The 12790-nt window shown below is 43.5% G+C and overlaps 1 protein-coding gene across 1 annotated transcript in view; it reads left to right on the top strand.

The window, feature by feature from the left end:
- Positions 1-12536, top strand: part of IQUB (IQ motif and ubiquitin domain containing) — a 56926-nt gene extending 44390 nt beyond the window's left edge. The window contains exon 14 of the mRNA XM_040411757.1: positions 12163-12536. Coding sequence (XP_040267691.1) covers positions 12163-12336 — 174 coding nt within the window. The 3' untranslated portion in view covers positions 12337-12536. The remainder of the gene's footprint in view (positions 1-12162) is intronic.
- Positions 12537-12790: the final 254 nt, after the last annotated feature.

Raw genomic sequence — 12790 nt, 5'->3', positions numbered from 1 at the left:
GGCCTGCCATTTGGTGGCAAAAATAAGAATTGCAGCATGAACACTTAAAGCCTCGTCAGCGAGGCTTACAATGTTCAGCGCAACTACTGTTGCCCACATTGGCCGCACGGGGCATCGGTAAGAAGCGCTTCCGGGTTTTTGTGCATTTAGATGCCGTGATCTCACTTGATCACGGCATCTAAAGCTTTTAATTACCGCGATCGGCATTATTGCCGGTCACGGTAATTAGCCGCAGTCTCTGCTGTTTGTCGCTGCTAGCGAACAGGTTAGACAGTGGAGAATGATATAGGGAACTTTTGGAGTCATTTACAAACATTTTTGCCAGGTTTTGGTGTAAAAACAGTCGAAAGACCCTTTTTTGCACCATCCTCATCACTTCAACCACAACACATTTACTATCTTTTACTCCTGGAAACAGGCGTAAATGAGGAGTAAAAACTACTCCAGTCGGGGGAAATTTCACCGGCTGTAGCCAGGGGCTGTCCCCGCAGCTGAAGATGTTCTCCCTGCTGCTTGACACACAGGGCTGGACATCTTGGCTGTCCCTAACAATCTGGCACCTGTACCGCTGCTCTGAGTAACGCCGCAAGCGCAGAGACTCTGCCTGCTTCCTTTTCCAGAGTAGCAACTGTTCATGTGCTGCTACCTGGAAGTGTAGAAGAACATGCACAGTCACTGCTCCAGTAGTGGAAGCAGCTTGTGCTGCTACTTAGAACAGCGGCACAGATGCAAGATGGTTAGGGCCAACCATGATGTCCAGGCCTGTCAGTCAAGTGTCGTCAACTACGGGGACAGCCCCTTGCAGGTGTTGAAGTTTGGTTGATGATACAAATCGATTCACCCATCTGCACTTTGGACCCTTCAGTTGGGGTTCCAAAGGTCTGACCCCCACCGATCATAAAGGGGTGGCATATTCTAGTGATCTGCTATCGTATTATAAGATGGGGATGTCCTTTAATGTGTTAATAACATTATATACTGCAGAACTTGCCCCTCCAAGTCTTGCAGTTTAGCTGTGTCAGTCCCTCTCTGCTCTGATATAGTGCATTCCCTATACGTACTGGAGGGGGATCACTAAAACAATTGACATTCCAGTTCAGACAGAGCAAAGCTTTTACAAGTTCATTTTGCTATTGTGATTGTGACTAAAGAAAATCCATGTGTTGACGTCAGTAGGTGCCTCCTCAGCCGGATTCATGTCTGTTCTGTAAACTACAAAGTTTTGGTTAAAGTTTGAGCAGTCACATGGCTGCATGTTCCATTCACTTGTCGTAGACCGGAGGTTTCTACCAACAGATGGCATTGCACTATCAGCAATCGTGGGTTTTAATTATTAATCCAGCGAGAAATGTGTTGCACATTTCTGAGAAGCTGCAAGTTATTTGCTTCGTTCAACGTGTACTTTGCTATCTCAAAGTGACAGTCACTAAGTGCCAGTGAAAAATCTTCCTAACGCTTAAAATAACACCAGCAAAAGTTTCCATTTTGTGAAACCTGACTAATGTGTAAGTTAATGATTTTACTGAATCTTATATTTACTGGATCTGGATCTATCTGCAAAAAGCCAGTGTTAACCCCACTCAATGAGGATTTTCACCTTCAGCCTATAAATGTCTTTATATTAGAAACTGGAGCAATACAAAGATTATGTATGTACTGTATATATGGTAATTAGGATTGTATTGCTCACGGAGATATTGGCATTTTTCGCTTTTGCTGTGACAGACACACTACAAGTGAGTAAAATCAGACTGATATTTGGCAGCATTTTCAGGCAAAAGCCACTTTTGCAGGCTAGAGTAAGCACACGGTGGGGGTCATTTACTAAGACTGGCTTTTTACGCCGGTCTTGGATTTCCCCCTGCACTATAATGAGGCCTTCACCTTGTCATAAATAAGGTGCATCTACATGCCTGGTGTAAAAACGACTCCAGGCCCTGGTCCCGTCCCTGGCACAGCCCTTGACACGCTCCTGCTGCGCCCCTGTCCTGCCTCATCTATTGAATATGGCGTAAAACTGTCCTTGAGATGAAATATTTGCACATGGCCAGTCAAAAAAGGGACTTGCAACTACTTTCATAAATGACCCCCAATGTGTCAGGTTATGACAACACTATGTGCCTCGCCTTTATCAGTCTGTTAGGACCGGAGAGTAAGTGGGCTGCTGCTATTAGTTTACAGTAGTTCAGAGGGCTGCTGTGTCTACTACTGTATGGGGAGGGGTACTGTTTGACTACTCTAGGGGGGCAGCTACTGTGACTAAGGGTTCGTTCACACGACCGTTGGTGTCCCGTTCCCGTATTACGGACCGCATTTGCGGATCCGCAATACACGGGCACCGTTCCGTTGTAATTCCGCATCACGGATGAGGACCCATTCATTTCAATCGATCCGCAAATCCGGAGATGCGGAATGGAAGCACGGAACGGAACATTACGGGGACTAATTACTGGGGAAGCAGAGGGAGAGCTGCACTATAACTACGCCAAGGCAAAACTGCACCAAAAATGCATACATTATCATTTGGCTTTGGCTCATTGTTGTAAGGCCAAGTTCACACTTCAGTTATTTGGTCAGTGATTTCTATCAATAATGCCTCATGCAGACGTCCGTGTCAGTTTTGGATCAGTGGTAACACAGACCGTGTTCAATCCATGTTTTTTCCCGTGACAGATCCGTGTTGGGTCTGTGGGTCCGTTTTTTGCTGTCCGTGTTGCATCCGTGTTTCACTAACACTCAAACAGCTGAAAAATTATTTTCAAAGAATCTCTTGTTAATGATCCGTTAAACACGGATGCAACACGGATGGCATCCGTGGTTTTCACGGACCCATAGATTTTAATGGGCGTGATGGATCCGTGAACACAAACAAAATAGAGCATGCATCCGTGGTAAAAAAACGGACCCACGGACCGTGCTGAAACACTGATGTGTGAATACACACATTAAAATGAATAGGGACGTGTGCTGTCCGTGGAGAACACGTACAGCACACGTCCGTGAAACACTGACGTCTGCATGAGGCTTAAGGGCTCGTTCACACGAACGTGTGCTGCCCGTTGCCGTATTGCGGACCGCATTTGCGGATCTGCAATACACGGGCACCGTTCCGTGTGCATTCCGCATAACGGATGCGGACCCATTCACTTCAATGGGTCCGCAAATCCGGAGATGCGGAACACTACGGAAGCACTACAGAGTGCTTTCTGGGGTTCCGTTCCGTGCCTCCGCACCGCAAAAAGATAGAACATGCTCTATCTTTTTGCGGAACGGAGGGATCGCGGACCCATTCAAGTGAATGGGTCTGCGATCCCCATGCGCCTGCCTCATGGAAGGTACCCATGCATTGCGGACCGCAATTTGCGGTTTACAGCATGGGCATGGGACACCAACGGTCGTGTGAACGAGCCCTAACTGGTAAAGAGGTGTTATTAACAAAACAAACTTTGACTATATAGTTCAAATTTTTTATAAATGACCATTTTGGTAAAAATGCTCTATAATACTACAAAACATCATTGCTTTATGTCTCAATAGAAAAAGACTAATCCACTGGGTAAACCTAGATTCTAATTCTAATAGAGCAATAGAGTGCACGTGTGACCACCACATCACTCAAACAGGGGACTCTGGACTTTAGTCTCATTATTGATAAGGGTCATAGCAGTCTTACCCCCAGCAATCAGGCACTTATCACCTATTCTGCGATAGAGAACTAATAAAAGCATGACTGCACAACATTTCACATACAAACTGAGAAATGGGGATCATTCTAAATTAAAGCGGTATTATACCTACTATAAATTAAAAAATAGAAGCTCTTTGCACACATTTTTGATCAAACGTGTGTCAGGCCCATCTGCCAGGCGTCAAGGTGGCTTCCGCAGTTGGGTCCCTAACACTAATAGAACTGCCTCTCTTGGACTTACCTAAGCCTACAATATTCAGGGCAGTGTAGGAACCAGCTACATTTATACTCTGCTCAGAAGCCCCAGGCAGATGGGTGTTGCCTAGGGCTTCTGAGCAGAGTACTTATGTAGCTGGTTCCTACACTGCCCTGAATATTGTAGGCTTAGGTAAGTCCAAGAGAGGCAGTTCTGTTAGGCCCCTTTCACACGGGCGAGTATTCCGCGCGGATGCGATGCGTGAGGTGAACGCATTGCACCCGCACTGAATACCGACCCATTCATTTCTATGGGGCTGTTCACATCAGCGTTGATTTTCACGCATCACTTGTGCGTTGCGTGAAAATCGCAGCATGCTCTATATTCTGTGTTTTTCACGCAACGCAGGCCCCATAGAAGTGCGGATGCGGTGCAATTTTCACGCACGGTTGCTAGGAGACGATCGGGATGGAGACCCGATCATTTTTATTTCCCCTTATAACATGGTTATAAGGAAAAATAATAGCATTCTGAATACAGAATGCATAGTAAAACAGCGCTGGAGGGGTTAAAAAAAAAAGAAAAAATTTAACTCACCTTAGTCCACTTGATCACGGCCCGGCATCTCCTTCTGTCTCCTTTGTTGAATAGGACCTGTGGTGAGCATTAATTACAGGAACAGGACCTTTGATGACGTCACTCCGGTCATCACATGGTACGTCACATGATCTTTTACCATGGTGACATACCAAGTGATGACTGGAGTGACGTCATCAAAGGTCCTGTTCCTGTAATTTATGCTCACCACAGGTCCTATTCAACAAAGGAGACAGAAGGAGATGCCGGGCCGCGATCAAGTGGACTAAGGTGAGTTACATTTTTATTTTATTTTTTTAACCCCTCCAGCGCTAGTTTACTATGCATTCTGTATTCAGAATGCTATTATTTTCCCTTATAACTATGTTATAAGGGGAAATAATACAATCTTACAGAACACCGATCCCAAGCCCGAACTTCTGTGAAGAAGTTCGGGTTTGGGTACCAAACATGCACGATTTTTCTCACGCGAGTGCAAAACGCATTACAATGTTTTGCACTCGCGCGGAAAAATCGCGGGTGTTCCCGTAACGCATCCGTACATTTTCCCGCAACGCCCGTGTGAAAGAGGCCTTAGTGTTAAATACCCATCTGCGGAAGCCACCTTGACGCCTGGCAGATGGGCCCGACACACGTTTGATCAAAAATGTGCGCAAAGAGCTTCTATTTTTTCATTTATAGTAGGTATAATACCACTTTAATTTAGAATGATCCTCATTTCTCAGTTCTATTGTTTGTATGTGAAATGTTGTGCAGTCATGCTTTTATTAGTTCTCTGTATGCTTGCTTTATGGATATGCACCTGTGACCATGAATGTGCTAGTCTAAATTTTCTTGTACTATTCTGCGATAGGTAACCTTGTTACGGTAGGACAACCCTTTTAACCACCTCCGGACCGCCTAACGCAGGATCGCGTTCCGGAGGTGGCAGCCCTGCGCACAGTCACGCATATATGCGTCATCTCGCGAGACGCGAGATTTCCTGTAAACGCGCGCACACAGGCGCGCGTGCTCACAGGAACGGAAGGTAAGAGAGTGGATCTCCAGCCTGCCAGCGGCGATCGTTCGCTGACAGGCTGGAGATGTGTTTTTTTTAACCCCTAACGGGTATATTAGACGCTGTTTTGATAACAGCGTCTAATATACCTGCTACCTGGTCCTCTGGTGGTCCCCTTTGTTTGGATCGACCACCAGAGGACACAGGTAGCTCAGTAAAGTCCCACCAAGCACCACTACACTACACTACACCCCCCCCCCCCCGTCACTTATTAACCCCTTATTAGCCCCTGATCACCCCTGATCACCCCATATAGACTCCCTGATCACCCCCCTGTCATTGATTACCCCCCTGTCATTGATCAACCCCCTGTAAAGCTCCATTCAGACGTCCGCATGATTTTTACGGATCCACTGATAGATGGATCGGATCCGCAAAACGCATCCGGACGTCTGAATGAAGCCTTACAGGGGCGTGATCAATGACTGTGGTTATCACCCCATATAGACTCCCTGATCACCCCCCCTGTCATTGATTACCCCCCTGTAAAGCTCCATTCAGATGTCCGCATGATTTTTACGGATCCACTGATAGATGGATCGGATCCGCAAAACGCATCCGGACGTCTGAATGAAGCCTTACAGGGGCATGATCAATGACTGTGGTTATCACCCCATATAGACTCCCTGATCACCCCCCTGTCATTGATTACCCCCCTGTAAAGCTCCATTCAGATGTCCGCATGATTTTTACGGATGCACTGATAGATGGATCGGATCCGCAAAACGCATCCGGAGGTCTGAATGAAGCCTTACAGGGGCGTGATCAATGACTGTGGTTATCACCCCATATAGACTCCCTGATCACCCCCCTGTCATTGATTACACCCCTGTCATTGATCAACCCCCTGTAAAGCTCCATTCAGATGTCCGCATGATTTTTACGGATCCACTGATAGATGGATCGGATCCGCAAAACGCATCCGGACGTCTGAATGAAGCCTTACAGGGGCATGATCAATGACTGTGGTTATCACCCCATATAGACTCCCTGATCACCCCCCTGTCATTGATTACCCCCCTGTAAAGCTCCATTCAGATGTCCGCATGATTTTTACGGATGCACTGATAGATGGATCGGATCCGCAAAACGCATCCGGACGTCTGAATGAAGCCTTACAGGGGCATGATCAATGACTGTGGTTATCACCCCATATAGACTCCCTGATCACCCCCCTGTCATTGATTACCCCCCTGTAAAGCTCCATTCAGATGTCCGCATGATTTTTACGGATGCACTGATAGATGGATCGGATCCGCAAAACGCATACGGACGTCTGAATGAAGCCTTACAGGGGCGTGATCAATGACTGTGGTTATCACCCCATATAGACTCCCTGATCACCCCCCTGTCATTGATTACACCCCTGTCATTGATCAACCCCCTGTAAAGCTCCATTCAGATGTCCGCATGATTTTTACGGATGCACTGATAGATGGATCGGATCCGCAAAACGCATCCGGACGTCTGAATGAAGCCTTACAGGGGCATGATCAATGACTGTGGTTATCACCCCATATAGACTCCCTGATCACCCCCCTGTCATTGATTACACCCCTGTCATTGATCAACCCCCTGTAAAGCTCCATTCAGATGTCCGCATGATTTTTACGGATCCACTGATAGATGGATCGGATCTGCAAAACACATACAGGCGTCTCCCTGGAGCCTTCCAGGGGGGGTGATCAATGACTGTGGTAATCACCCCATATAGACTCCCTGATCACCCCCCCTGTCATTGATCACCCCCCCTGTCATTGATCACCCCCCTGTCATTGATCACCCCCCCTGTCATTGATCACCCCCCTGTCATTGATCACCCCCCTGTAAGGCTCCATTCAGACATTTTTTTGGCCCAAGTTAGCGGAATTATTTTTTTTTTTCTTACAAAGTCTCATATTCCACTAACTTGTGTCAAAAAATAAAATCTCACATGAACTCACCATACCCCTCACGGAATCCAAATGCGTAAATTTTTTTAGACATTTATATTCCAGACTTCTTCTCACGCTTTAGGGCCCCTAGAATGCCAGGGCAGTATAAATACCCCACATGTGACCCCATTTCGGAAAGAAGACACCCCCAGGTATTCCGTGAGGGGCATATTGAGTCCATGAAAGATTGAAATTTTTGTCCCAAGTTAGCGGAACGGGAGACTTTGTGAGAAAAAAATTAAAAATATCAATTTCCGCTAACTTGTGCCAAAAAAAAAAAAATTCTATGAACTCGCCATGCCCCTCATTGAATACCTTGGGGTGTCTTCTTTCCAAAATGGGGTCACATGTGGGGTATTTATACTGCCCTGGCATTCTAGGGGCCCCAAAGCGTGAGAAGAAGTCTGGTATCCAAATGTCTAAAAATGCCCTCCTAAAAGGACTTTGGGCACCTTTGCGCATCTAGGCTGCAAAAAAGTGTCACACATCTGGTATCGCCGTACTCAGGAGAAGTTGGGGAATGTGTTTTGGGGTGTCATTTTACATATACCCATGCTGGGTGAGAGAAATATCTTGGTCAAATGCCAACTTTGTATAAAAAAATGGGAAAAGTTGTCTTTTGCCAAGATATTTCTCTCACCCAGCAAGGGTATATGTAAAATGACACCCCAAAACACATTCCCCAACTTCTCCTGAATACGGCGATACCACATGTGTGACACTTTTTTGCAGCCTAGGTGGGCAAAGGGGCCCATATTCCAAAGAGCACCTTTAGGATTTCACAGGTCATTTACCTACTTACCACACATTAGGGCCCCTGGAAAATGCCAGGGCAGTATAACTACCCCACAAGTGACCCCATTTTGGAAATAAGACACCCCAAGGTATTCCGTGAGGGGCATGGCGAGTTCCTAGAAATTTTTATTTTTTGTCACAAGTTAGTGGAAAATGCTGATTTTTTTTTTTTTTTTTTTTTTCATACAAAGTCTCATATTCCACTAACTTGTGACAAAAAATAAAAACTTCCATGAACTCACTATGCCCATCAGCGAATACCTTGGGGTCTCTTCTTTCCAAAATGGGGTCACTTGTGGGGTAGTTATACTGCCCTGGCATTCTAGGGGCCCAAATGTGTGGTAAGGAGTTTGAAATCAAATTCTGTAAAAAATGACCAGTGAAATCCGAAAGGTGCTCTTTGGAATATGGGCCCCTTTGCCCACCTAGGCTGCAAAAAAGTGTCACACATCTGGTATCTCCGTACTCAGGAGAAGTTGGGGAATGTGTTTTGGGGTGTCATTTTACATATACCCATGCTGGGTGAGAGAAATATCTTGGCAAAAGACAACTTTTCCCATTTTTTTATACAAAGTTGGCATTTGACCAAGATATTTATCTCACCCAGCATGGGTATATGTAAAAAGACACCCCAAAACACATTCCTCAACTTCTCCTGAATACAGAGATACCAGATGTGTGACACTTTTTTGCAGCCTAGGTGGGCAAAGGGGCCCATATTCCAAAGAGCACCTTTCGGATTTCACAGGTCATTTTTTACAGAATTTGATTTCAAACTCCTTACCACACATTTGGGCCCCTAGAATGCCAGGGCAGTATAACTACCCCACAAGTGACCCCATTTTGGAAAGAAGAGACCCCAAGGTATTCGCTGATGGGCATAGTGAGTTCATGGAAGTTTTTATTTTTTTTCACAAGTTAGTGGAATATGAGACTTTGTATGAAAAAAAAAAATCATCATTTTCCACTAACTTGTGACAAAAAAGAAAAAATTCTAGGAACTTGCCATGCCCCTCACGGAATACCTTGGGGTGTCTTCTTTCCAAAATGGGGTCACTTGTGGGGTAGTTATACTGCCCTGGCATTCTAGGGGCCCAAATGTGTGGTAAGGAGTTTGAAATCAAATTCTGTAAAAAATGACCTGTGAAATCCGAAAGGTGCTCTTTGGAATATGGGCCCCTTTGCCCACCTAGGCTGCAAAAAAGTGTCACACATCTGGTATCTCCGTACTCAGGAGAAGTTGGGGAATGTGTTTTGGGGTGTCATTTTACATATACCCATGCTGGGTGAGAGAAATATCTTGGCAAAAGACAACTTTTCCCATTTTTTTATACAAAGTTGGCATTTGACCAAGATATTTATCTCACCCAGCATGGGTATATGTGAAAAGACACCCCAAAACACATTCCTCAACTTCTCCTGAATACAGAGATACCAGATGTGTGACACTTTTTTGCAGCCTAGGTGGGCAAAGGGGCCCATATTCCAAAGAGCACCTTTCGGATTTCACTCGTCATTTTTTACAGAATTTGATTTCAAACTCTTTACCACACATTTGGGCCCCTAGAATGCCAGGGCAGTATAACTACCCCACAAGTGACCCCATTTTGGAAAGAAGAGACCCCAAGGTATTTCGTGATGGGCATAGTGAGTTCATAGAAGTTTTTATTTTTTGTCACAAGTTAGTGGAATATGAGACTTTGTAAGAAAAAAAAAAAAAAAAAATCATCATTTTCCGCTAACTTGTGACAAAAAATAAAAAGTTCTATGAACTCACTATGCCCATCAGCGAATACCTTAGGGTGTGTACTTTCCGAAATGGGGTCATTTGTGGGGTGTTTGTACTGTCTGGCCATTGTAGAACCTCAGGAAACATGACAGGTGCTCAGAAAGTCAGAGCTGCTTCAAAAAGCGGAAATTCACATTTTTGTACCATAGTTTGTAAACGCTATAACTTTTACCCAAACCATTTTTTTTTTACCCAAACATTTTTTTTTTATCAAAGACATGTAGAACAATAAATTTAGAGCAAAATTTATATATGGATCTCGTTTTTTTTGCAAAATTTTACAACTGAAAGTGAAAAATGTCATTTTTTTGCTAAAAAATCGTTAAATTTCAATTAATAACAAAAAAAGTAAAAATGTCAGCAGCAATGAAATACCACCAAATGAAAGCTCTATTAGTGAGAAGAAAAGGAGGTAAAATTAATTTGAGTGGTAAGTTGCATGACCGAGCAATAAACGGTGAAAGTAGTGTAGGTCAGAAGTGTAAAAAGTGGCCTGGTCTTTCAGGGTGTTTAAGCACTGGGGGCTGAGGTGGTTAAAGTAGTACGACATAAGGAGTGAGTGGCTGTTCTGCTTAAAAGTATAGAGGTTCCTTTCTTATATCAGGCTGTTGATCCTTATACGCAGTAGGATGGTATCCTGTGTAATGAACTGAAACATGGCATCAGTCATGTGACACTCTGCACATCATATAATTAAATATGATTTTTTATTGTGGTTATTAAAGTATCTACATTGCAATTGTATTTACATGGCTGCCTGTCTCTAACTGATTTGTAAAATGGCTATATGTCTCTATGTGATGTTGTCATGTTGTTAGTAACATTTAGTGTTAAAAAAACAAATATAGCACACACACAGATATGCTTCTACACTGACGTGCATGATCTGATGCTGCTTTAGGTAGTAATCTAATATATAAAGCTGAGTGTATGTGTGTATGTAGGTCACTGTCAAGGGGGTGGTATGCTGTGAAAGTCACTGTTAAAGGGTAAGGCTGCTGTAAAAGTTAAGGGGGCGGGCTGCTGTGGAGGTCCAATTTTAAGGGACGGGGCACTGTGGGGGGGGGGGGGGGAGTGTTAAGGGGTGGGGGCTGTGGAGGTCACTGTTTTGGGGGCGGGGTGCTGTAGATGTCACTGTTATAGTGATAGTGTTGATATCTTTTAACGACACACACAAACATTAAATTAAATAGATTAAATATACCCGAGCGAAGCCGGATCCTTCAGCTAGTACTGTATGTTTATACTATAGGTTCTGCTCCTAAATACACTACTATTACCTGTTAGATACCTGGGCAGTTGACTGAAATCCAGGTCACATAATGGTTCACATGACTGACGCCATGTTTAGTCCTATCCAGCTCTCCTATGTATGTATTTTACAGGACTAAAATTGGTCTTACCATTTTTTTTCTATAAGAAGATATTACTGTAAGAGTATAAGAAAGATTTTAAATAGATGTATATTAGAAAATTGCTCAACCTCCAATTCTCTAAATAAAGAAATGTAATCATTAAAACCAGAAAACCTCTTTAATATGGGGCAATTGGCACCTGCCTCATAGGGTTTTTTTCTTTCTCTCGATCAACACAGTAGGGTTATAATTTGACCTTGATGGGCCTGTGTATTTTGACCTTATCAACAATGTAATTATATAACCCCCTTTAGCCACACTTACATGTTACCATTTTCTCGTACCACTGAAAAGCAACATGTGACAACCCGAGATGGATTAATACACCCTATATCTTCTGTATGTCCATTTGCATTTTCAGTTAACCTACTCTTACATAACACTATGTAACCATTTTTGTATTTCATTCTAATAAACTATAATGATGATTTTACATATGGATGGATGATCACTGGTACAAAAAGTGTGTCTGGCAGAAAAGCATTATATATGCCAGTGTACCCTTTTACTGAGTTGAAATGTACTTTTCATTTACGCATTTCGATCTGCACTAATGATAATCATAGTAGTCACACAAAATGACAGGCTGCACATTCAAGTTGTTGTTGAGATCCAATCTGCTTTACTCAGATAATTGGGATAATACAACTGTATATCTGTTTCTAATTCTTATTTATCTCTTCCTATCCAGGCTTATGGCATTGTTTTTATTCGAAAGATCAAGCACAGGCATACTCTTGCCAAGAACTATTTTTCACAGATTCCCGAGATGGCACCATTTCTTCATCGGGAGAAATCAGATCAGATGTCTACAGTTAATGATTTGGTTATTAGTAAACCTACTGCAGCCAGTCTCCAAGTCTAGATTTGTTTCCCTGCTGAGTGCAGTGCCTTTATGATATTCATGTAATAGCCTTGTAGTCTGTCATCATTAACTAATTGTATCATGAAATGTTATGCTAGACTAATTATTCAGCGAAATTCTGTAACAATGTATTTACATCTAGATATGAGATGGATAATGTGTTACTGTCATCTTATTAAAACATTGGCAAATGCAGCAGTTATCAGTGTAACAATTTGTTTAATCGCAGGCACATCTCTGTCTTTGTGTTCATATACTGTACCTACAGTCAGGTCCATAAATATTGGGACATCAACACAATTCTAACATTTTTGGCTCTATACACTACCACAATGGATTTGAAATGAAACGGACAAGATGTGCTTTAACTGCAGACTGTCAGCTTTTTGAGGGTATATACATCCAAATCAGGTGAACGGTGTAGGAATTAGAACAGTTTGCATATGTGCCTCCC

This window comes from Bufo bufo, chromosome 1 (genome assembly GCF_905171765.1).
Source record: "Bufo bufo chromosome 1, aBufBuf1.1, whole genome shotgun sequence".
NCBI lineage: Eukaryota > Metazoa > Chordata > Amphibia > Anura > Bufonidae > Bufo > Bufo bufo.
The sequence above is the reverse complement of the archived record's forward strand: the minus strand, read 5'-3'. Positions and strand labels throughout refer to the sequence as shown.